This window comes from Brachypodium distachyon, chromosome 3 (assembly GCF_000005505.3).
Source record: "Brachypodium distachyon strain Bd21 chromosome 3, Brachypodium_distachyon_v3.0, whole genome shotgun sequence".
Taxonomy (NCBI): domain Eukaryota; kingdom Viridiplantae; phylum Streptophyta; class Magnoliopsida; order Poales; family Poaceae; genus Brachypodium; species Brachypodium distachyon.
The window spans coordinates 6,348,410-6,374,224 of NC_016133.3; the positions used below are offsets into that span (position 1 = coordinate 6,348,410).

The 25,815-nt window shown below is 49.2% G+C and overlaps 3 protein-coding genes and 1 long non-coding RNA gene across 4 annotated transcripts; 2 read left to right on the top strand and 2 right to left on the bottom strand.

Annotated features, from left to right (window-relative positions):
• Positions 1-6,070: 6,070 nt before the first annotated feature.
• On the bottom strand, positions 6,071-7,015 carry LOC112271535. The gene is made up of 2 exons (XR_002964625.1): positions 6,825-7,015; positions 6,071-6,388 (listed from the first exon to the last, which is right to left on the bottom strand). It is a non-coding gene; the product is annotated as an uncharacterized LOC112271535 (long non-coding RNA).
• A 6-nt stretch (positions 7,016-7,021) lies between these two features.
• Positions 7,022-7,559, top strand: LOC106866352 (U-box domain-containing protein 34-like). Its single transcript, XM_014900431.2, has 2 exons — positions 7,022-7,264; positions 7,356-7,559. Exons 1-2 carry the CDS (start codon positions 7,061-7,063, stop codon positions 7,557-7,559), a joined length of 408 nt encoding a protein of 135 aa, XP_014755917.1. The 5' UTR covers positions 7,022-7,060.
• A 5,911-nt stretch (positions 7,560-13,470) lies between these two features.
• Positions 13,471-15,559, top strand: LOC100842451 (allene oxide synthase 3). The gene has a single exon (XM_003571069.4). It carries the CDS (start codon positions 13,865-13,867, stop codon positions 15,407-15,409), a length of 1,545 nt encoding a protein of 514 aa, XP_003571117.1. The 5' UTR covers positions 13,471-13,864; the 3' UTR covers positions 15,410-15,559.
• An 8,468-nt stretch (positions 15,560-24,027) lies between these two features.
• On the bottom strand, positions 24,028-25,229 carry LOC104583975. The gene is made up of 2 exons (XM_010238033.2): positions 25,004-25,229; positions 24,028-24,953 (listed from the first exon to the last, which is right to left on the bottom strand). Exons 1-2 carry the CDS (start codon positions 25,227-25,229, stop codon positions 24,028-24,030), a joined length of 1,152 nt encoding a protein of 383 aa, XP_010236335.2.
• Positions 25,230-25,815: the final 586 nt, after the last annotated feature.

The window sequence follows — 25,815 nt, forward strand, 5'->3', positions numbered from 1 at the left end:
AGGGATATCTGATTTAAGTTTAAACGAGTCCTTATCTTCTAATCAGAACTAACAGATCGAGCCTGAATATAGGACGCCAGGTCGAGCGGCCGTAACGGCACAACGCGTGATGCTTGGCCCTGCCTCCTTATAAAAGGCCAAGCCATCATGTAAACGGAGGGGGGAGCGCGCCCAGGATGGCGGCGCGGCGCACTCCGCAACGTCCCCAAACCAAGATTGAGGTGAACAAGGAAGAAGATCCCAAGGAAGGCCACACACGCGGAGGAGGGCAGCGCTCAGACACGCCCAAGACGGAGACCCTCCCCGACCGGAAGGCAGCGGACGTCGCGCCCAGACGCTCGCACAAGCAGATCCATGGAGCATCCAAGGCGAGCAAGTCCAGGTAGGTGAACAGGAAAAGGCCACAGTAGAGAGAAGGAGCGCGGCGGCGCCCTAGACGAACAGGTGCCAGGGGAGCAGTGCTGGTCGACACGCCCATGGCCATGGTGAACAGGTCCAAGGAAGAGTCGATCCAAGACAAGAAGCAGGGCAGCGAGACGACGCGCCCAAGATGAACAGGTCCACGGAGGAGCCGGCGGAGCTGATCGTTTCAGGAGGTGCAGGTCGAGTGAACAGGAACAAAACGGAGGGTGGCGAGACGCCGCACCCGAACCTGCGTCAAGCCATGTATGCAGAAGAGCACAGGTAACCATCAAGCAAATAAAACAGGTTCCAATATTAAGGAGGACGCGTCCAGGAGGAGCCAACGGCGCAGATCGACGGCGACCACGAGGGCTCCGCCGCAGGATCGCGCCCATGGCGGCGAACATGTACAGGGGCACGCATGCCGCCGAACTGACGTTCCGGAACCCGCCGGCCGTCGCGCAGCCAGCGGCCATGCCGAGGGCAGGGCAACGTACGGCGTCACCTGAGCGCCACGCTCATCGCCTATGGACTATGGTGGTCAAGCCGCCTCGACGCCCCCCTGCGTTTTGCTGCCCATGACGAGTATCGCCGCGTGAAGGCAGCGGCCGCTGTCACACAAAGACACGAGCCGCACGTCCGCAATGGTGTGGAGACGGCCGGCTTGTTTCCGGGCGCCCACCCAACCGTCGACACATGAACGCATGAAGGTAATGACATATCCTGTGATCTCTCGTTTCCATGCAGAGGACCAGGTCGTGGCTGCAAAGCTCAGGGCTTGAAGCAACCACGACGATGCCATCCTCGGAGCTTGGCCGCATGTGCGGTCGTGATTGCCATCGTGCGGCGTTGCTGGTGCCATGTCATGGAGGTGTGCCACGTTCCGACGCCCACACAATGCGAGGCGTCGTCTTCATCAATAACCAACCGGCGTCCACCCGAGCCCCATCGCTGGCCCCACGTTAAGGACGAGCACCATGTTCCAACGCCCGCACAATGTGAGGCGTCGTCTTCAGCAATAGCGAACCATTGTCCGCCTCAGCGCCGTCGTGCTCAACGGAAGGTTGTGGCCTGCGGCTTCTATGTAGTGCCCAACCTAGGCGGGGCGCTACCTTCATCATCGACCACGCAAGCCCGAATACCGCCACCGCCGGTGGCGCGGTTGTGGGCGACATCTACATCGTACAGGTTGTCCGTGCCAGCGGGAGGCGCCCGTCAGTTCCCAGGTCCGCGGCTCGTGGCGTCCTTTGACGTGGTGTCCGCTGAGATACCGCCACACAGGGCGCCTGTCTTGGCGCATCCTTCACCAACCCGACGTCGTGACGCCACCGCTCATGTTCTTCGACGTGGTGTCCGTTGAGACACCACCATGCACGGCACCCGCCTTGACGTGGTCTTCACCTACTTGGCATCACTCCGCGTGGTGTCCGCTGAGACACCACCACAGCTGGTGCCATCTCTTGGCACCCTTTTCACAGGTTGTTGCGGTGCTAGACGCTGCCGCTCGTGACGGTCTTTTACGTGGTGTCCGCTGAGACACTGCCACGCATGGCGCCCACCTTGCCGCACTTTTCACAGGTTGTTGCGGTGCGAGACGCCGCCGCTCGAGGCGGCCTTTTACGTGGTGTCCGCTGAGACACTGCCACTCATGGCGCCCGCCTTGGAGCACTTTTCACAGGTATGAATCATAGGTATGAACATAGCCGCTCATGGCGGCCTTCTACATGGTGTCTGCTGAGACATAGCCATACACGGCGCCTGCCTTGGTGCGCTCTTCACCAACTTGTCATCAGCATGCCGCCGCTCGTGGCGGCCCTCCTACATGGTGTCCGTCGAGACGCCGCTACACGGTGCCCACTTGGGCGCATTCTTCATTGACTCATGGCCAGGTCTCTTGCACCTCCGACAGCACCTACATCATCGTCTTCAACATCAAGTCTACTCCCTCATCCGCATTGCCGATGGCATTCCGACATCCAAGCATCTTCTCCAACACCGACTAAGCACCGGCGACGCGAATCCACTCCACCGACATGTGCTTGTATCGATGAAGTACATCACCACACCACATGCTCTTGCTGGGCACCGGCGCTAGGTGACGGCAAGACATCCTGTTCGGTCCGACGAAGCGGACATTTTACAGGCCAGGTGACGATGAGGCGAAGGCCACTTCGTCAACCTGTCTAGCTGACAAGGCGTGTGTTACCTAGACACTTCATCGTACATCGACAAGACGGCGGAGCACGCTGTTCGGCACCTGCACGATCGAACAGTCGTGGCTTAGCTTCGACGGAGCGGGGTCGTACCACCCCTCTCCTCTTTATCACCACCATCTTCTACACCAAGCATATGGAGAAGACAAGACTTGAAGACGACACCATTGCAGCAGCTTAATCGGAGGTGGTCTGCAGGCCTGACCTGCGGATGTAATTAAGCAGGAGCTTTCCGAGGCCCCGTGAACAAGGAGACCACAATCGCCCATGTTATGTTGGCCGTGCTAGCAGGCCACACGGAGCGCATTATTTATAGAGAACTTGTAATTTCGTTTCTCGATACGAGATTAATAAAATACATGTTTCCCTAATTTCTCTTTATTTATTTGTGTACATTAGTACACTGGCACCCCCGCACCTTTTTCTTTCCCCTGGCGCGTTGAGAAAATACACTCTATGTCTTAGAGTTTTGTTATTTTTCTCGCCAAACACCTTCCGCTGGAAGTGGAGCGACAATGGGAGTTACACGGCCTCCTCGGCGTATGCGGCTTTCTTCCGAGGCCGTGTGCTCTCAGCTTCCTCCCAACTTTCAATACCAGCCAATTCCTCCTTAAGAATTTTTCTCATTTTCCTATTGGCCCCAAAGAGATTTGACCCCGAACCTTTAAAATATTTCTTAACTCTTTTTAACTTGATATTAAACACATCCACAGGATCACTGCTAGCAACAGGTTGCTTCCAAATCTCAGCCACCTTGGGCAGGAAATCTTTCTGTTTAAGCCAAGATAGCTGAAATGGAAGTCTCTAACTTTCTTAGGAGGTGCATTTTCATTTGAGCAAAGCAAAAGTGGATTATGATCAGACTTGTCCCTAACCAATTTGGACACAGTGACCAGGGAAAAGATGACTCCCAATCAGGAGACATAAGAATCCTATCTAGCTTTTCAAGTGTAGGGGACAAGCGATTATTGGACCAGGTATAAGTACCACCATTCATATGAATCTCCCTCAACCCCATAGTTTGGATAATGGAATTAAACAAATCAGAAGCATGAGAGCTGATAAATCTCTTAGTTTTTTCACCAGCATGTCTCAAAATACTGAAGTCACCACCAACAATATAAGGGCAACCAACAACAATACAAAAATCAGCCAGTTCAGTAAGAAAAGCTTCCTTAAATTCTTCCTCAGCAAAGTCATACACATTTAGGATACTCCTTCTCATTTTCCTTCTTTTATCCCACAAGTTTAGTTGTACCACATATTTCCCAACCTTACAAGCAGCAAGCTCAAAGGAGTCATTTCTCACACCACACAAAATACCTCCAGTTTTACCATAAGAAGTAGAACACTTCCAAAAGAAATCATCATTAGGATCAAACTTTCTGAAGAAGCATGTTCATAAGTTTTTTTCATGTTTCTTTTGCAAGCAAATAAATTTTAGGGATCTAGCATGGATTAAGTCAGAGAGGTTGGTGGCCGCCCACCCCTCTGAAGTTCCAAAAGAAACCATTCATTTGAATTTATTAGGAATCTCTCTCTTCTTTATAGCTCTGCTAGGGGGCTCAGGGCAGCTGCCAGGAATCACATTAGTTTTTTTTTTCAGCTTAGGAGACACTTTACGTTCCCTTTTTTCCCCTATTTCCTGAATGCGAGTTACCCAATGTGGTAGCAGTTTGATAAGGACACGAGTTGCGTTCCCTAACTCTAGAAATTAGGCCCTCCAGATTTTGGGGCCCTGTGCGGCCGCACCGGCTGCACTCCCGTCGGCCCGGCCTTGCTCGTGGCATATGAATTGGGATCAATGCACCAAAGCGATCCAATAGCAAAGACCAGCACCACATCCTCCAGCACTCAACAGGCGACTGTCCTTTCCCCTAAAAAAAAGGCAACTGTCCCCTAAAAAAACAGTCAATTGCCGCCGCACACCAACCCCAAAGAAACCTAAATCTAGATCCATCTCCCCGAGCTATTTTTTTTTAAATAATACGAATTAAATAATTATTTTTGAAAATAATATGTGTTTTTCAGAATTTTCAAAAATAATACGCCCTCGATCTGGGCCAGGCCGATTAGCTCCGGTCGGCTTGGCTGAAGCCGATTAGTTTCACTTGGTTTGGGCGAAGCTGATTAGTTCCAGTTAGTGTCGCCCAAGCCGACAAGCCGACTGGAACTAATGAGCTTCCCCAAGCTACTTAGTTGCATGATCAATGCATGTTTAAATAGACGTAGCTTGTGTTGCGTCCATAAGCCCAACAATTCAACTGAAATTAAGCCATGACTGAAATTAGGAGAGCAAATTAACAGAACTGAGGCACGATTGGATTGAAATTAAGGCATGATTGAACAGAAGCCGGTTACAGAACTAAGGCACGATTGAACTATTTGCTCTCTTAATTTTCCATTTCACTCCAATTGTGCCTTAGTCTGTAACAGATTCTGTTAATTTGCTCTCTTAATTTCAGTCGTGCATTAATTTCAGTCGAATTGCTAGATTTCTGGACGAAACACACAAGCTAGGTCCATTTAAATATGGCAGCGGCGCAGGTAATCCCTATTTTAATATCTAAGTGCCTCTTTCGGGATTTGGATATGAATCCTCGATACTGAAATTCCCAAAGGATTTCTCCTTACTTGGATCTGAATGCTTCAGAATTTAATACTACCTGAAATTTCCATATAATTTCTCATCTACTATTTGATTAAGCAGGCAGGGATTGGGCCCAATTCATTGGGAGTTGTTCTAATAATCACACATCTAACGACCCTATTGTTTGCTTCATCATGTTATCCTGCTTTCATCTCTTCAGGTAAGGGGTACCAGATGGAGAAAGGCGGTCCCAAGTCAGAAGAGAATCGCTGTCCCAGGTCACTAGATCCCTATCTTACTGTTGTTGATGGGAAGGTGCTTGAGTCTAAGGAAGCCATATACTCATTGTATGAATACTGGTGCAAGTATTATGGCATATCGCGTGACCCTGCTGAGATGCGCCGCCGGTTCGTGACATTTAGGAGTTCTGCTAGGCTTGTGCACAAAAGCAACAAAGAGTGTACCGGGCCATTGCTCGCACTGAACCCGTGGGCAGATATGACCTTGCAGGAGACTTATCCAAGACCTTATTATCGTGCAATATGATCTTGGTGCTTTCTTATGTACCCTGTGTGAACCTTAAGTTATGCTCTCGTAAGACTTGCATTATGTTCTAGCACTACTCTTCGTTGCTTTGTTGTATCAACTCATTTAGCTGTGATGGAAACAAGGAACTCATTTAGCTGTAATAAAAGCTATGTTTCCTGCATCAGCATGTATATTGGATATATATCTTGTATTTGTGCAAATAATGCCTTTTTGTTTTGAGTAAACTGCAACCGTGGTCAACTTCACACAATTTCAGTCTTCTTAGGGCAAATATCGTTTATTTTAATACCACGGGAATACGGAACACAAACATAGATTGGATACATAATTAGAGGTCGAGACTTTTATGTTGTTGGTTCATACACAGGATACGATCCATACATAAGAATAAAAACATATTATGAATGTTAAGGAAACACAAATGATCTTTTTAAGAGTTTCCAGAGTTCACAATGGAAGTCCTCCAAAATTAATGTGAATCTTGCGTTCTACGAAACTTTTCTATAGAACAAAACCCACTGTAATAAGGAAAACGTTTCATTGCAAAATACATCTGTGGCGACCCGGACGTGTGAGGATCAGAATCTCAATGTATGTTGCGTCTTTGGATCGGTTGCCAGTACACAGTTCAGAGCTGAAATACCAATAACACATGTCATTTTTATTAACGATAAATAATAATCCAGAGTACATATTTTTATTACACAACGGAGAACCAAATTAAATACCAATCACCGGCCTCCGACATACCACTCCGTTCGGTTAAAAACATTTTTTGTTTTATTTCGAAAACCTTTTTCAAAACATATTCGTTCATTCTGAGCTCTTAATACTTTTGAAGATAGTTTTGTACCCTCCCGATACAATAGTATAGCAAGCACTTTGCAAATAACATAGACAACAACCTATATAGTGTAATTGGTGGCATGACAATGGTCTCAAAGGCTACTAGGACTATAACTAAACAAGTTGCAAACACATTTTAAACATAGTCATAAGTAAATAATCCTACACATGCATCTCTACACATGGTAAATCAAAATAGCATATGCAGAAATATGAGTGTCTACATGTTCAAAAGTGTAACTTTTCTTGGCCTTAGTCTAGATCAACTTGGTGTACTCCACGACACTCGGAACAATTGCACTCCGAATAATCTATCAGAGAAAATTAAAAACAACCATAAACAAATGTCGGGTAACTCAAATTGAACTCCGACAGAAGAATGAACGATCAAACTATGAACACCAATTAAAATAGTACTAACTAGGTGTCGGCCCAAGGAATACCAGGGTATCCCGAGTCCATGGAGTGCGGGCCACTCGCAGAGGCAGAGATGCTGGCGAAGCTCGGGTTGCAATGCACGGCCCTGAAATGCAGAGACCGGCCTGATCTTGACTCGGAGGTGCTGCCGAAGCTGGAGGAGATTCTGCGTAGGATTTCTTGTAAGGCGGATATGAGGAATCCGAAGCCGTGTGCACCAGCCCACTTCATCTGCCCCATAACAAAGGTAACTAAACCCAATTCTGCTTGATTGTCAGTTCAGTAATCACCTCTTATCCTCTAGCTAAAAACTACACGGATTCGAATTTTCGATGTAGGAGGTGATGGATGATCCGTATGTGGTTGCCGATGGACATACCTACGAGCGCCATGCCATCGAAGCTTGGCTCAGGAAGTACATGACATCGCCGCTCACGAGGCGCAAGCTTCCTAATTTGTCGATAATCCCAAATCATTCGCTGCGTGCGGCGATACAACAGTGGAAGAATTCGTCTCGGACAAAGGCTTGGAACGGGCAATGAGTGTCTTATATGTTTATGATGTAAATGAACTTGCAATTATATTCTTCATTGTTGTAGCCCATAAATGATTAAAGTGGGTTGCAATTCCAAACTGTAAATCACGGAGAGTATATATAGTTGGGTAGATAAGGTAGTAATTTTTTTTCCGTTTCGGCTTTCGGGCGATCGGAGCAGATGTCGTCTTCGTTAGTATCCAACAAGCTGACAGGTCCAATTATTTGACATAAACAAATTGATTGAGCGAGAGAAGCTCATGCCGGATTCGCCTTTGTCTCGCACAATTGTGTCAGCATTTGATAATATATAATGTCGTCAGATCAATATTTGACAGATCTTGTCTCGGACGTCTAAATATCTGATATATCTGTGAGTAGGGATACATTTGGGAAAATGGCGATTGCGTTATCATCGCACTGTTCTGAACAGGGCCGGAGATTTTATAGATCGACCAACACTTGGATTAGGTACAGAAGTGGAATCTTACCTCTGTACAGATCTTTCCTTCTTCGAATATATTCTAAATTCTTGTGACGACGACAAAAACTTAAGATTGGAGGGAGTACTTATGTTAGGAGAGGAAAGCATACAATACGTCATGTGGAATGCGTCCTTCCAGTGGTGTCCTGTTTCCCAAGTCAAATCTCTAAAAGTTTGATCAAATTTATAGTGAAATTTATCCAACATCTATAACCTTCGTATTAAATCCGTCATGGTATATACGGGTGCGTGTGCTTTTGAGCCAAATCGTGCCTCGCCAAAAAATTGGTGCGCCCGCTGCTTTTGGCTGCCGTTTGCATTGATACCAAATTTTTGGCTAGCCCAGCCCAGTCGATGGATGCCAGTGCATTTTTCGCCAACACAAGGGCGAGTCATGGGCGTAGGAATCGTTGGCCAAATATTTGGCCGCCAGTGCGTCTTCTGTCCTGTCCGTTCTGCCGCTTTTCTGTTTCAGCGAGACGGCAAGTGAACCAATCAACTGCATGCATGGATACCGTATCATGCTAACCATTCTCTCTAATCGATCTCTTCCCCTCAACAACAAAAAAAGATCCCCAGCTTAATCTGCCCCAACCTTATCTCAGTTTCCTAAAATTTCTGTTTGTACACATGTGTATATGTGCTCTTGATGTATGAATGTTTATCTCGGTTCAGTATATATAATTAAATACGCAACCATCTATTTTGGCAAGTTATACATAATTGAAGTCAGTCAAAATTTGGCAAAAGGGTTGGTTGCAAACCAAATGGAGGCCCAGCCATTTTGCCAAAAATTGGTAGATATGGTGGCAGCAATCCAAACAACAAGACTTTACCAAAGTTTTGGTCATGCCAAATTTTTGATAGGGCTAGTTGGGGTTCAAACCAAACATACCCTATATCTATTTAATAATAGGTGTTACGACGGAGTAAGTTAATAGGGCATTTTCGGGGGAGTAACAGTAGCTGTTTGTTTAAAAGAAAATCAAATAGCAGTTAAAGTTTTCAGAGAAAAGTAGCAAATGATGCCTTAGAAAAAAGAAAGTAACTAGAGCGGCTGATGCTTTTATTTCTTTTCAACAAAAAATTGCAACAGCATCCCGCGAACGGAATCATTGCTGATCAGCCCCATCCAGCTATATATCCTGACGTCGCCAAGACACGTGACATGTGCGCCTGCATGCGATCTACACCGCTGCTTTTGTCGCTGGTTCTCGGTGACTTCTGTCTGCATCTGATCGGATTGCCCCCATCCGTATATGAATGCTAGACGTGGACACGTCCTCCCACTAGCACTAGCGCGCAGACTAGCAGTCGTCGTCGTTTATCACGTTCAAAGTACGTAAAATGCAAGGCAAGGAGCCGAGCTGAGCTGAGCACGTGATCGACATCGATCGCATGCAACCGTTGCTGTACATGGGCCGTGGCAGCAGCAGCAGCAGGAAGCCTGGTAGGCCAGCCGTCGTGGAACGCATGCACCGTACGTCGCGTCCAAAACCTGTCGCCCATCTGCCCGTGCACAGCTACAGCGGCTGGGTGGGACTCCCGATGGGTCATCGATGTCTGCCTGCAGCTCTAGTGCTAGTGGTCACACGCATGGACGGATGGATGGATGCGCGCGTCCGGGTTTGGATTCTCGAGTTCCCGGCGCCCGCGTGTTAAGTTTGTCAGAATTTAAATGTATTTATACATGACGTTGTGTGTAGATGCATCTAAATTTAGTTAAAGTTTGTGACAATTTGAACGGAGTATATATGCGTAGGGGGGACCGGGCGCTCGCGGGGTGCCCAACAGGTAGCTAGGATCGGAGCCACATCCATGATCGCCGTAAAAACGTAAAACGTTATACACACGGTCGTTCCAGGCGGTGTGTTATGCGTGCGATCGTTGCGTGACAAAATGCTGAATAGAGCTAGCTAGTTACCGCTAAACTGAACAGGACGAGGTCACGAGCCACGAGAGAGCTGTGGGCATATTCTCGTCTAGACCAACCCGTCGATCGATCGATCGACCCTGTCCCCCACATCCACATGCATGGAAGAACCCGGCCGCTACGAGTAATTATTGTCCATAGAGAGTTGAACCTGAACTTGTACGAATCCTCGGACTCGAATCCTAGGTTTTCGGCCTCTGAACTAACTAATGCCGGTTGGGATTGTCCGTTTGGTTAACCCAGGATCGCTAGCGTGGCATGGGATTAGCTGATTAAGCACTACATGCGGGCCCCACGTGCCTCTATTGACTTGTATATGTTTGTCCTGAACGAAAACTGGGGAAAAATTCTAGGGTTCTTGCTTAGCAGATAGAGGGGGCGGCCGCGATGTCGTCCTTGTCCGATGTGGCATCACCACAGGGCGGTCGCCGGTGGAAAAGGGTTCCCGACATGAAAGAGTGGGCTGAAGTGGAAAATGGGCCGAGCCCATCTAAAATCCCAATCTAACATGCCACGTCAACAATCCCGGGTGAAACAAACGAGTAATCTCAGGTTAGGGGGTTAATCGACCAGGATTAATTAGTTCAGGGTCCGAAAATCCAAGATTAGAAGTTCAGGGTTCGATTCCAACGATACGTACAAGTTCAGCGTTCAAAATAGACTTTTCTCTTGTCCTTTTTCTTTTGCGAGGAAGCCAATCACGTACGTACGGTTGATGCAAACTATACTAGAGACTTATCAGAAAAAAAGGATCGCCAACCTCCTCTCAACTGAGTCCATTTTTTTGCTATAGGAAGGTACAACAACTAGTTAGCACTTCCAGAGAAATATACCAAAGATTCTGCATCTTGCTCTTTTCGTACAACAAAGCATATGTATATCTCCGAGCTTGAAATACAGATATCTGTCTATGTAAAAAAAACTGAACGACCGGTTGAATCATAAAATTAAAACAACGTTGGTGGTAACTGTTGCTTTCACTGCAGTGTCGTGAAAAAGGTTACCGTGCATGAAAAGGGCGGAAGCAGAACTGCTCTAGACAGAACCTTTCCGGGCGATGGTGGACATCTTGCAGGAGTAATTGGCAATCATGTAACTGTAACCACACGCTACAGGGCAACTATATATATATATGGACCCGTCCTAGGGTTTTTTTTATTTTTATTTTTTTGCAAGGGGTGTGCATCGTTTATTTCTTTATTTAGAATATTTTTTTGGGCCGCCCACCAATCCTAGCGAGCTACCAACCGCTGCTGTGTCACTATGTTCCACACTGTGCACTGCGCGCGCTACGGTCCAAGGTAGCATGTTTCACGCTGGGATATTTTTATGCATTCCCCGTGTTTGCTTCAGTGTGTCCAGATCGACGATATCTCTGTGTGCCCCCACTTAATTTGACTCGGCTGCCTTTGGATCATATTTGAGGCCTGAAAATAAAGTTGTCCATCGGCCTCATGTGGCCGGACTAAACTAATTTTGACTGACCAACGAAATGAGTCTCTACCAAACCCCCTCACTAAAATAATCCAGCGATGAGATGTTATGGATGAGAAGACGAGTTTGTAAAGTTGTTTATCGGCCTCACGCGATTTAGGATAGGGTCAGAGCATGGGTTTGGACGGATAAATCACAAAATAACACCGAACAAAGTGCTCCCGTAGCCGGTTTCAGCACATGGTGTGCTCATCGTCTCACTTACTCTTAATCTTAGTGCAAAAGATGCAAGCATCAAAACCGCACAAAGGCAGTTACAAAAGAGAACCGAAACCCTGACGTTTTGTCTTTTGGATGCCAATTTTCCTTTTTATTAACGGTTTTGCTATTTCTTAGACGATTGAGAAATAACTATTTCTTAGTCAATGATAACAACCTTTGAATTCAATCATTGAGATTCGTGTAAGATTAATGTGGGTCTGATGGATATAAAAATCTTCATCGGATGGTTACGATTGTTAGCTGAGAAATAACTATTTCCGAGGCAAATGAGAAATAGACTCTCCCATAAGGCCGTGGCTCTCGTATGCGTGTTGTATTGGCACGCGCGTATACAATGGTGCTCATGGCTGTCATAAAATTGTCGAAATAGGACGCTTGGGGCGTGTTGTACATAATTAAAGTACCAATTAAAAATGAAGCCCAATCTCGTGATGATGGCACATATGCATTGATTATAACTATGAGAGCCACCCTTGACATGATGATCAGTCTAGTTTATTGATGTAAAGAATGACACCGTATTTTTTCCCTTAAAAATAGCATTATTGTATATGTTGTCAAATGCCAAAGGCCTCAAGCATTACATGCATGCATGAACCTACGGGTCTTTAGGAACATGTTAGCAATGATAATGACTATCGGCAAAGAGAATGACTATCCGCAAAGAGAGATGACTCGGTCGTCCGGTTGTGCATTTTACACGGGTCACAATAGATGAGTACTCGTTACGTTTCATATTAATTAGCGTAGATTTAGTAAAAGTTGTGTTAATTAATATGGAACGGATGGATTGCTAAAATAAAAAATTGATAAGATCGACGGCTAGCTCTTTCTCCAAAGGTTTACCGTGTACGTGGACTGGAGTTGCGATTGTGACGTTACCAAGTCTCCCGGGTATCATCGCTATAAAATTAATTTTACTTTTTGACAAGTATACTTTTCACATGATGTACACATGCGTGGTCTACATTCTTCGTACGGTATGTAGTGTATACTTTGGCCGAAGCCCGCGCGTACCACGTACATTCGTCTACCGTGTCTAGTAGTCTAGATCAATGGCAGAGTTCTCGTCGAGCTCTTGGTGGATTGTTCTTATCCAAACTGACGGTCTGTTCGATCGAGACCCCTCTTGGGAGGCTGCAACGTTTCTTTTACTTCGGTGTCCTAAATAAATATCGACGCATTGATCACTTCTCCCTTCCGGTCTATTCGGCTAGCTCCACATTTTAAATACCATCCATATGCATGGTATACTATTACTTCCAAAACATGACGTCATGTGTGACTTTTGGCCTTATTAGTCAGTATCAATAGTCAACTTTTTCCTGGCTGCATGCAGATCAGTTACTCACCTCAGAATTACTTTATTTGTTGAGGTGTATCGAAATTACTTTTTAGCTGCACACAAGCATTCCAAAGTTTTTTACTAGCAAAGATGTTTAATTTAGCATGTGAATGTCCTGCCCATATATAGAGAGACGAAGTCCTAGAAGTAATTGTACAGGTTGTAGTTTTCTTGACGGCTTGACCACCAGAGTCCACAAGGCACAAGTATAGTGCGGTGCGCCTTGCAGGTCTTTTTGTGCACGAAATGATGATAGCTAGGGTTAATTTTCGTTCCATGCTAGTAGTAGCATACACATCATGAAAATTTGAGCTCCACGTGCTTCTCTGAATCAATGTCCAGGGCCGGCCTCGAGTACAATTTAATTTAGCAAGTAAATGTCCTGTCCTAGAAGCACTTGTACAGGTTGTAGTTTCCTATTGACCACCACAGGTATAGTAGTACGGTGCACCCTACCTTGCCGATCTTTGTGCACGAAACGATGATAGCTATTGCAAATTTTCGCTCCATGCTAGTAGCACACACATTATGAAAATTTCAGTCCCATGCATGTCCGCTTCTCAGAATCTATCAATGTCCAAGGGCCGGCCTCGAGTACCACGTGGTAGCTAGCTAGCTGCACGTACAACTTTCCATGTGTCCCACGTCATATATTCCTATAAAGTGGAGCACACGAGAAATGCTTATTACTCCTCCATGACCCGCCGAGCGAACCAGTTGCATATATTCGCAGTGCAGTGGCGTTCGAACACAGAGGATCGCAGGACGAGTCTCACCGTGTCGTAAAGAAAAGTCGCATTCCTTCCTTCCTGCCCGGCGCGGCGGCGACCAGCCATGACTTCTTCTTCCAAGGTAGCCAACAGCTCCGGCGGCGCCGACGACGATCTTAATCAGAAGCTTTTGTCCCCGTCGGGGCTCCCCGTGCGCGACGAGATCCCGGGCGGCTACGGGGTGCCCTTCTTCTCCCCGCTGCGGGACCGCCTGGACTACTACTACTTCCAGGGCGCCGAGGAGTACTTCCGCTCCCGCATCGCCCGGCACGACGGCGCCACCGTGCTGCGCGTCAACATGCCCCCCGGGCCCTTCATCACGGGCTCCGGCGGATCCCGCGTCGTGGCGCTCCTCGACGCCCGCAGCTACTCGGTGCTCCTGGACGACGCCAGGGTCGACAAGACCGACACCCTCGACGGCACCTTCGTGCCGCCGCTGGCGCTCTTCGGCGGCCACCGCCCCATGGCCTTCCTCGACGCCGCCGACCCGCGCCACGCCGCGCTCAAGCGCGTCGGCATCCGCCTCGCCGCGGCGCGCATGCACCACGTGGCTCCCGCCTTCCATGCCTCCTTCGGCGCCATCTTCGACGCCGTGGACGCCGCCGATGTTGGCTCAGGACGCGGCGTGCAGTTCAACAAGCTGAACGAGCACCACATGTTCGACTTCACCTGCGCGGCGCTCTTCGGGGGAAAGCCGCCGAGCCAGGCCATGGGGGACGGCGCCGTGTCGAAAGCCATCAAGTGGCTGGCCCTGCAGCTCCACCCGCTGGCCAGCAAGATCATCAGGCCATGGCCGCTGGAGGACCTTCTCCTCCACACCTTCCGCCTGCCGCCCTTCCTCGTCCGCCGCGACTACGCGGCGCTCACCGCCTACTTCTCCTCCGCCGCCTCCGCCGTCCTCGACGACGCCGAAAACAAGTCCCTCCAACAACAGTGCGGCGTGACCCGCGACGAGCTGCTCCACAACCTGATATTCCTGGCCATCTTCAACGCCTACGGCGGGTTCAAGATCTTCCTCCCGCACATCATCAAATGGCTCGCCCGCGCCGGGCCGACGCTCCACGCGAAACTCGCCGCCGAGGTGCGCGCCGCCGCGCCCCACGACAGGGAAGAAACAATCACGGTGCAGTGTGTCGAGAAGTCGATGCCGCTGGTGAAGTCCGTGGTGTGGGAGTCGCTGCGGATGAACCCGCCCGTGGAGTTCCAGTACGCGCGGGCGAGGGAGGACATGGTGGTGGAGAGCCACGACGCGGCGTACAAAGTGCGCAAGGGGGAGATGCTCTTCGGGTACCAGTCCCTGGCCACCCGGGACCCGCGCGTCTTCGGCGCCCGCGCCGGGGAGTTCGTCGCCGACAGGTTCGTCGGGGACGAGAAGCTGCTGGGGAGCGTGGTGTGGTCGAACGGGCCGGAGAACGGGGTGGCGGCGGAGGGGAACAAGCAGTGTCCCGGGAAGGACATGGTGGTGGCCGTCGGGAGGCTCTTGGTGGCGGAGCTGTTTAGGAGGTACGACACGTTCGAGGCCGAGGTGAAGGAGATGCCGCTCGAGCCGTTCGTCACCTTCACGTCCATGACCAAGGCCAAGGCCAAGGCCGCCGGGACGTCAGAGTGAGGAGAGATTACTGCCATGTTTGTTTAAGCGTACTCGTAATAATTGGCGGCACTGGCGGATGTTTGTTTGTTTGGTTTGTTTGCCTGTGTGGCCAAAATGTGGTCAAATGTGCATGGATTGGATTGAGGACGTTGTTTTTTTCTTGGTCTAGTCTGGTTTGGTGCCATGTGCGGTGTTTGGTCGCACGCCTGTTGCGCGCAGTTTTGCCGTGCGTTTTGGCTTGGTGGCTGGGCCCGGCTAGAAGCCTAGTAAAGCTTTGGCTTCCACTAAAAAAAAAGTTTAAAAATCATATTCACAAGTTCTAAATTTTGTTTGGAAAATACTCTTGATACACATATGGACGTGTAATAATTACAAGTAAAATTTCCTTGGGAATTTTTCTTCAATTATAGGCTAAAAAAGACAAATGTGTAAATCTGATATTGTTAATTGACAAATTTGTCTTCAATAGCCCACATGTTAAATTGGGGGCAAGTATATATATATCCAGAACTGTGAAAAATCAAATGCTACTTCGATCATAGCAAACAGAACTATGGGAAATAACAATAATTCCTCAGATCCATATCAATAGTCGATTATAAATTAATGGATCGGTGGACTTTATAATATTTGCTTTTTCCTTATTGTCCTAAAATATGTGACATTACTCAACCGCTGCACATTTGTAATATTTTTTTACCTATCTAAGAAGCCAATAAGCCGATAACTTTTTTCAAGAACTTCGGATAAAATTGAAACGATACAGAAAAATTACGGTGACCGCGCATACAGCGTTCAGATCCCGAAGCGGGACAAAAACACGTTTGCCAAATGCCTTTGCGGACAAAGCAAACGATTCTCTGGCGCGGCAAAGAGTGCCAAATAAACAAGAAACCGAGCGTGTGTCCGTGCTCATTACCGCCATCACGGATCACTATTTTGAAATGTCAGCAGTAGCGTAGCACCTCACTCACGGGTCATGAGCACACACACTGACACACCAGAGACACGAGAAAGCTAGCCTTTTTTTTTTTAGAGGAACCAGCAAGCTAGCTGTGCATGCACAGGCATGTGCTGTCATCAGTGACCGTCGGACCGTCCGTACGGGTTGCTGCAGGCCACCGAAATGGACGCCTCCGTCGACCCCTTTCTCGCAAAAAGCAGGAGAACCGTTCGTCGCCCAACCAAACGGATCATCATGCATTCATGCGCGTTGCAAGTCGTTGTTGGCATAGAGCGTGTGCGTTTGTATCGCCATTGAGCTCGTGGATCACGAGACGGGCCCACTTGTGTCCAGATGGGGGCCCAAACTGTGTGTATGATTTGGACACTCCCGCTGTCGACGACAGCCCAGCCGCTCTGATTCGCTGGGCTGGGGTTTTACCATTGACATTGACAGTCGTCGGGTCCTCGCTGAGCCTGGACGAAAAGATCAAAAGTTCCACAATTTTATTGAACTAACTCGGTTTGTTCGTTTTAAAAAAAACTAACTCGGTTCGTTAATTAAAGAACCAAACATGATTTTTTTTCCAGATAGCTTAACGATCTTAAAGAGCCGAGTTCGGCGAGCGCTCGTTAAACTCGTTAGCGAGCTCGTCTCGTACATCACTCGTGAGCGACTACTAGAACTTATTTTGATGTTTGAATTGTGTTGTTATTTCTCTTTTGCCGTGTTATTTCCAATCTTTATAGTGTTGTTTAGCTTTTGATATATTTTGTTTGCTGCCAAATTTATCCCAATCAAATAGGTAATGTCAAAAAGAAAATAGATCAACATGCCATCTATTTATCTTAACGAGCGCTCGTCAGCTCTTAATGAACTGAGCCAAACAATGGTATCAAATCGTTAACGATAACGATTTTAACGATCCGATCTCTTAACGAACCGAGCTTTTAACAAACTGAGCGTGGTCGTTAGCCAGCCCTAATCCTCACGCCTCCGGTGAAAGTAAGAATTTCTCATCTTTCCCACGTACTCTGTCTTTTGACTCTGCTCGCGTGCTGTTCGCCCATGCAATTTTTTTTCCATTTCGTCTGCCCCGACAAGCCCCAGGAGATCATCGAGTGCGTCGTGTGCTCACCAGGCGCTGCGGCCGGCGCCATGGAAACCAAACCATCCTCGGCATTCGGCAAGATCGTCGTCCTGTGCAACCGCGGGCGCGGCAACAATACAAACAAGGGGCAGGGCAGAGCACGACGAAATCTGCCACGACGGTCCGTGTTTCAAGGAAGTTTGGCAGCCACTCTTGGGACATTCATTCATCAACTGACAGCATAATAAGCAAAACAAGTGCATTACACAGACAAGTCCAGAAGCAGACGGAGATGGCATCGACGGCGCCGTCGTGGCGGACGACCAGCTTCAGGACGCGGCCGACGCCGTGCAGGTCCATCTCCCAGGCCGCGCCGCCGCAGGGGCCCATCCGCCCATGGGCACGACCGACGACACGCGGACGCCGAGGCACGTCCTCTCGTGCTCCTTCTTCTCGTGGTACGCGATGGCGACGGCGCAGCAGCTGCCGCTGGCGTTCCGGGCGTTGGGGCAGGCCACGCGGAGGGAACCCAGGATGCGCTCCACGGCCAGGCAGCGGGTGTACCTGGTGGGGATGAAGAAGCGGCTGTAGCCCGACGAAGCAGGAGAGGCATTTGGGAGATCCCCGTGGCAGGATGAACACACGACGTGCCCGGCCGCGCACTGGAAGACTGGGTGCGCGAGAGGGTGAAGGCATTTGGGGGCAATGGAGAGCCTCGGAGTCGACGTCGTCGGCGGTGAGCTGCTGCTGCGGCGGCTCCGCTTTGACGATGCTGCCAGTCTTCTCCATATGCGACACTCGATGTTCCGCGTGACCGATCGATCGACCTTGAATGTTGAAGAAGCAGGACCGTACGTGCGAGAGTTGAAGATGGGGAGGACAAACGCGCCGGCAACGGATCAAAGAGCATGCCCTCTCCGTTCCCAGATAAGTGTACGTCTAGTTTTCTTCTAAGTCAAACTTTTGTAGCTTTGACAAACTTTGTTGAAAAAATAGCACCATATATGACATAAAATCGGTATATTATGAAACTACATTTCAAAACAGATCTAATGATGCTAATTTGGGGTCATAAATGTTGCTACGTTTTTCAATAAAGTTGTCAAACTTTGATATATTTGACTTATGACAGACTTAAAAGTACACTTATTTGTGCACGGAGGGAGTATATGTGTGTCCGTAGTGATGCTCGACGTAGAGCAAGACGGAGAGTGTGGCTTTTGTTGTTCCGTCTTCCAAACGTATGCCACACTCGCTAATTGATTGATTGATAATAATGGTACCGGCGCCAACATTTCCACCATGGATACGGTCATTGGTTCACTTTCCACCCTCACTATTTTTATTTTTTAAACAAAATCACACAATTTGTACTACGCTGACGTGGATTTCACGTGACTTGTTTCAAGACGGAGGGAGTATGCGTGTTTATGCACTTGGTGGATCGGAGACTTGTGAAGTGAGCCTATCAGAGTATGTTCGTTTGTTTGTTGGCGGCATACATGCACATCGGTTTAGCTACCCTAAGATTAAAGGCATCTAAAGCCTGCAATGTATAGAGACATGCGTAATCTTCAGTGTAGATTAGGACCCACAACATATTCTAGTCTTGTTATCAAGGTCCGCATTGCATAGAGGCATGTGTTGTCTTCAGTTTAGATTAGGACCCGCAACATGTCTCTAGTCTTGTCACCAAGTTAGGTCTGCACTGCATATAGTCATGTGTTGTCTTCGGTTTAGGTTAAGACACACAACATGTTTCTAGTCTTGTCACAAAGGTCTACAATGAATAGAGGCATGTGTTGTCTTCAGTCTAGCTTAAGACCCACAACATGTCTCTAGTTTTATCACCAAGGTCTGCACTGTAGAGTCATGTGTTGTCTTCAGTCTAGGTAGGAACTAGAACATGTTTCTAGTTTTATCATGAAATCTTGCATGCATAGATGCAAGTGTTGTCTTCAGTCTAAGTTAGGACCCACAACATGTTTCTAGTCTTATGACCAAAGCCTGTAGTGCATAGAGCCATGTGTTGTCTTCAGTCTAGTTTAGGACTCACAATATGTTTCTAGTCTTATCACCAAGCCCGCAGTGCATAGAAACATGTGTTGTCTTCGGTGTAGGTTCAACATGTCTATAGTCTTATCATAAAAGTCTGGAATGCTAGATGCATGTGTTTCGTATAAGATGGGCTCCACCACCAAATAAATTATTATTATTTCAATGTGTAAAGGTGACAACTGAGGTCTATTACTATTTTAGCCGGAAGAGGTTAGAGGAAGATAAGTCAGGCTGACGTAAAAGCAACATCTTCGAAGACTAGCATGTTTTGCCATGTTGTCGTCGTGTGTCATCCGCTGTTGGCCGGGCTGCCTGAAGTCCGTGTCAGTTGTTTTGTAGTTAACTGACAGTTAACTGACGTGGATTTGTGGGAAGAAGGGAGGACTGGTGTACCGACTGATCTAGTCGTAAGCGGCTTAGATTTTTCAGTTAACCATCCGGCCACTGATGTACCGACTGTTTAATTTGCACGTACGCATGTTCAACAAACAGCAGCGGGACGGTGGGGTAAACACACCAGTAGTCTTACGACAGATAATTAACAGATACCAATAACTAAAAGAAGCACCACACATCTCGAGATCGAGCATGCAGACATGCACGCGAAATCAAGGGAACCGGCAAATGGATGGATAGATCATAGATGGAGGAGGCATCCGTCCACTGGTGGAGGGTCTTGTACATCGATCAGTCCATCCTGACGTAGATCGATCGATGCCGACGACGGCGTCGAGCATGCCACCGGAGCGGCCGTGGAAGCCGACGATCCTGCCGCCCGCGGGCGCCGGGAGCCCGAACGCCACGTACGGCCCGTAAGTGCGCCGGTTGCTCACCAACGTCAGCGATTTCACCACGAACCATTCGTAGTGCTGCCCCAGCCGCCCCTTTCCACGCACGTCAGGTGCTCGTCCGGCTCAAGACTGATCTGGACACACATCACACGACTACACGAGAAGGAAAAGAGATGAAGAATACGACGAGAGTTTACCTCCAGGTCCTCCCCACTGGCGCTACCCCACCTTGCCGTCGTCGTGCCGCTCGTACGACACGCACAGGGCGTCCACGGCGCTGCATGCCGCCGTGGCACGCGACCACGTTCACGATACGTCTCACGCGGCGCGCGTCCATCTCCCAGGGGCTGCCGGCGCCGCCGCAAGGACCCATCTCCAAGATCGACGGCTCACGTCCATTGCCGGGGCACGTCTTGTCGTGCTCCGCCTTCTCGTGGTACGGCATGCTGCTGGCGTTCCGGGCGTTGGGGCAGGCGACGCGGATGGACCGCAGGATGCGCTCTGCGGTCTATCCGCGTTGCCGGCGCTCCATGGTCGTCGTCGCCGTCGGTCGTGAAGATGGGCCCTTGCGGCGGCGGCGGCGACAAGGACGCCTGGGATCAGGTGGACGTCGTCCGCGGCAGGGGGCGTGAACCAGTACCGTGTCGTCAAGGTGGTTGTCCACCACGAGGACGCGGTGAATGCCATCTCGGTGTCGCACGGGCGAATGGGAATTGGGGATATTGGGCTCCATCGTTTATTTTTATTTTTTTGAATGGAAAGCCCAGCTTTATTGAATTCTAGCAAAGTAGGGAATAAGATATAAGATACATATACTAAAGCTGGAGAGTTATTCGAGCTGTGAGCGAGCCACGTCTGCCCGATTGAGTTTTGGCTTCGATTTTGTTGATTTTGCGGCATGATGGTGTGACCGTTCGCACGGGATGTGTTTGTTTCTTTGACGCTGCTTGTGGGCCGAGCGTCGTCGTGTTGGGCCACAGTCAGATAGGCAGTGTGGGCGGGTGTGTGTCATGGTTGTGGTCGTGTGCGTGTTGTGATGTGCTTGCATGCAGACCGACGCGTGCTATATGCGTTGTCTCTGCCGAATTTTCTGGTTAGAGTTTTCTGGAGCCGGATCGCTGGCAGTCGTGTGCTGGTGATTGCTTGTTCTGGTCTGTTCTCCTTGAGGGTGTCGGTTTTGTTTCGTCAGCGGTTCTGTCGTGGTTGAGGAGAAAGAAGGGGGTCAGGATCCGATCGATAATGGTGAGGTGTCGTCGTCTTAGATCGCGGCAGCCGTTTATGAGGAGAATAAGGAGAAAGACGAGCCGGCCGTCGACGACGATGAAGAAGAAGAATTAGAAGCTTCGTTAGCGTCAGGCGAAGCCGAGGCCGGAGAAGGGTGTCGGCGGCGGCGTTTGGGTGGCGACAGCTGCGGGCACCTGTTATTCCTGTGTTTTCGGGATTGTGTATGCAGCTATTTGCTCTCGCGGTCTCGCCGGATGTGGCCGTTCAGGGTTCTTTACTCTCGCCGGAGTTGGGAGTTTGCTTGCTGCTTCGTGGTGTGGCCGTTGAGGTACTGCAGCAGCGCGTGTCCTTGGGCGTGGCAGAGAAGGGTGATGGTACGGTTGTGCTTCTCTCAGGTTTCATGGCCGGCTTCCGGGCGCCGCCTCAGGCTCCGGCCGGAGCCTGCATGCGGGCCCCTTCTTCCTAGGCTCCAAGCGGCGCAGGAAGCCCTGCTCCTCGGTGGTCTGCATGATGGCAAGGCCCCTCTTACCTTGCGCTGCCATTGTTGCCGGCTAGCAATGGTTGGAATCCATTGGGGATTCTTTGGTGGCCTCTTGTAGGAGCCCCATCTCATATCGAAGACTGATCTATAGAGAACTAGAAGCATGGAAAGAAATGTCCGTATGGTATTGTGCTCGGTGTTCACTTCTGAATTTTTTGTTACGGTATTTTTGGGGACTCTAATTTGATTCAAAGCATTTCTTATAGGATTTTAATACGGAGTAGTTATGAAATTTTGCTGCGTCGGTTATTTGATCTGTAGGAGTGTAATCCAGTTCTTTAAAGCCACTAAATAGTTCTGAACTTTTGACTCTGCCTCATAATTGGAGAAAATCAATATGCAATGTAAAGTTGCAAACTGTAAGCTTTTTTTTTCATACTGATATGCAAAATTCCTTTGGATTGTCATATAATATCGTTTTTCCATACAAAGGAATATGAGTATCGATTCCATACATGGGAGACTAACTAATGAGCATCTTCTTCAGGCTAGGTTGGGTGACCTGACATTAATTGTCTCATATTTGAGCGAACACCAAAAACTTTCAATCTGTTTCTGTTCTGGGCGAGTTTGCACATATGTTTCTCTCCCAGGTTCATCACATTTTTGTGAAACATATTCAGGTTGTGATTGCATATAAACAACTTAAGGAGAGTTTTAAAAAAACTGAAGGAGTGTGAGAGGCAGATTGAAGAAACAAAAGGTTGGCATGCTTCAGTATTTATTTATCCTCGGACGAAGTACTGGATGCTCACGAACTTTAGGTATCCGCCAACATGATAGCTTGCAACAAGAGAATATGGAGATGACCCTGATATAGATTCAGACTTTTCAGAGCTGGAGTCTCTCTCTAACCAGCTTGCAGAGCTAGAGGAGAAACTGACGGTGGGTATGACACATAGCCGGGAGCGCGCGCTCCGCCGCGCCGTTAACTAAAAAGACTATAACCTTAATAATAGACAAATAAACATCCAACCATAGCAAACAAAAAAAAACTGTCACCTCATACTACAAATTATACACACAAAAACACCACCCACATCAACATACATAACCTTAATAATAGACAAGTAAACAACCAACATTTACAATCGCTACAATCCAACGGCGCAGCGAAGCGCGCGTCTCAAGCTAGTACATGCAATGTCTGGCGTATCCAAAAGCCACACGGTGACCCGAAGAAAGCGATGAAGCCGCCCTTGTAATATTATGGGCGTCAACATTGAAAGAGCGTTTCTCAAACTCAAAATTACGTTCAGGGCTCGATGGGCTCCATCAGGTGCCCGTTATGTTCGTTAGGCTGTACTCTCTCCGTCCCATATTAACTGCCGAAATATTACATGTACGTATCTAGATGTCTATAAATACGTTCATATTTAGATAAATTCGAGTCACTGAGATATGGGACGGAGGGAGTATTTCTCACGGCCCATTATGTGTTCGTTCTGTATTTCTCACTGCGAAAGGTAACATGACCCAAGACATTCAGAGGTTCACTCTACATTTTGCATATGGCACAAATCTGGCTTGTGCTAATTTGAACATCTCAGATATGGCACAACAACATTGTTCGCATGGCACAAATTTGTACTGCTGACTCTTTCTTCTTGTGTAAAAGAGTGTAAATGTTCTGACCGATTGTTTCAAACATCCAACAGAACTACGTGAGCGCATTATGTATCAGAACCTGATATGCTATGAAGCTCCTAGAGTGCATGCAAATCATTTATGTATCTGAATCTGATATCTATTCAGATTGGAACAGAATATACTTAGCGAGGAGAAACAGAGATGTAATTGACAGAAGAGATTAGACCAAGTAACTGATCAAATTCGCACACATGATGCATTGAAATCCCTGTACAGTTTCCCCCCTTGTACGGAGTAGATGCAAATACAGAACTGCTGTTAGTTCCGTCGGGGGAAAAAACCCAATGGTATCATGCGAATTGTAAAGACTAAAGACAAAGCACTGTCACCTGGATTCGATTAAACCATCACAAACTCCTCGTTCTCGTCGTGGTCAACCATCACAAACTCTTCATCGGCGCCGGCGGTCCCATCAAGAAAAAAACCCGTCAGAAGAAATTCTTCATAGGCGGCGGCGGAGCACGAGTCTGGGTCGCCGTGGTCGTCGGAGCCACTCTCACAATCGTCAGGTCCCGAGTCGGAGCCATCGCCATCGGACTCTGATTCACAGCCGTCGTCATCGGAGCCCGACTCACAGTCGTCGGAGCCTGACTCGTCGTCGTCGGAGTCTGAATCCTCATGGATGAGCGGGTTGAACCGGCTGTGAGTTCCGAAGCCATCGCCGAGGAACCGCGTCAGGAACTTGAGCTGGGCTCGCCTGGCCCATCTGGGAGCCTCGAGCAGGCAGCCCCCGCTCGTCGACGTCGTGCTCGTCCGCAGCATCGCCTTCCTCGGGCGCCCGCGGGCTCCGTGCTTCATCATGTCGTCAATCTGCGCGAACAGGCGTGTCTGCTTGGCGTGTGCCTTCTTGTCCACGCCACGGCCTCTCGCCTCGGCGGCCAGGATCGACACTTTGGTCTTGAGAGCATGTACGTCCTCGGCCGAGGAGGAGGATGCAATCTCCGTCAGATTGCGCTCGGCGCACACGGCCAACGCCTCGGCGGCGGTCAAGAGCACGGCGGGGTCGTCGGAATCGAGGAGCTCGGTGAGGCCACGCCACGGGGTCATGGACGACGACGGCGTGTAGGCGACGGTGGCGGCCAGCAGCGCCCACGCGGACACGGCGGAGATCAGGACCTCAGAGGAGCCCGTCGCGGTGGTTCCCGCGAGCTTGTTGATGACACCGTGGATGGCGCCCATGGCCGGATTCGCGTCCCACGGCCAGCGCGCGCAGGCGAAGGCGACGGCGGCGAGGCAGTCGATGGCGGCCACCGCGGTCGCCGCCTCTGAAGGCGAGATGGACAGTGCCGCCACCGCGCCCGTGAGGCCCCGGTGCGCAACGCCATCGATTCGACGGGGTCGAGGCCCCTCTTGAGGATGCCGACGAGGCCCTGCAGGCCGGCCTCCCGCACGGCGTGCCGCTTCTCGTGGAGCATGTCGATGCACCTGCTGATGTCGTCTTCCTTGCGGCATCGGCGGTAAACCGGGAACAGCGGGTACGTGTCGTTCTCGTGGGCGGCGGCGGACGGAGGGGGACGAGAGCTCAGCCGGGTGCGCGTCATCTCGTCAGATCGATGGAGGTCGGCTCGGCCGTGCGTGGATCAGATTCGTACGCCGGCGAGAAGGGGAGAAGTATTCGAGGACGGCGAGGGATGAGAGATTGAGAAATGAGAATGGGAGAAGTATTTGAGGGCATCGAGCGGACGAGAAATTGGGCCGGGCCGGATTTACAATAGCCGAGGGGTGTTCCGGCTACAAATTGGGCCCAGCAGAGCCTGTATGCAATCTTCGGTTCACTCCACTCCATCTGCCTCTCGTAAGTCTGCGTGGGTGGCTGAGTAGAATTCCCTCCAGATCGAAGGAAATTGGAGACGATCCTCTGAATTGTCTCGTGATTGGGTTAGAAAGTTCAGGACCATAGTTTCCGGCTTCAATTTTTCAGTTCTTGAAGCGCGGACAGAAACAGTGTATGGAGCCTTGCGGCCTTGCTGATAATAAATGGCATCAGCGTTTTGCGGAACTATACTATACGAGTACAAGCACTGGCGGGGGCGGAGACAGCTCAGACAGGCCAGGGGCAGGCCGGGCTGCTGCCTGGGGCGTAGATTTTCTTTTCCTTTTGTAGTTTTGTGATTTGATGATTTCGTC

What these genes read in the sequence shown, in the direction of transcription:
- LOC100842451 (XM_003571069.4), top strand. Translation starts at nt 13,865, where the DNA reads ATGACTTCTTCTTCCAAGGTAGCCAACAGCTCCGGCGGCGCCGACGAC.
- LOC104583975 (XM_010238033.2), bottom strand. Translation starts at nt 25,229, where the DNA reads ATGACGCGCACCCGGCTGAGCTCTCGTCCCCCTCCGTCCGCCGCCGCC. An exon ending in CGTCGAATCGATGGCGTTGC is followed by an intron (nt 24,954 to 25,003) that starts GCACCGGGGCCT and finishes TCTCGCCTTCAG; the next exon opens with AGGCGGCGACCGCGGTGGCC.
- LOC106866352 (XM_014900431.2), top strand. Translation starts at nt 7,061, where the DNA reads ATGGAGTGCGGGCCACTCGCAGAGGCAGAGATGCTGGCGAAGCTCGGG. An exon ending in TCATCTGCCCCATAACAAAG is followed by an intron (nt 7,265 to 7,355) that starts GTAACTAAACCC and finishes TTTTCGATGTAG; the next exon opens with GAGGTGATGGATGATCCGTA.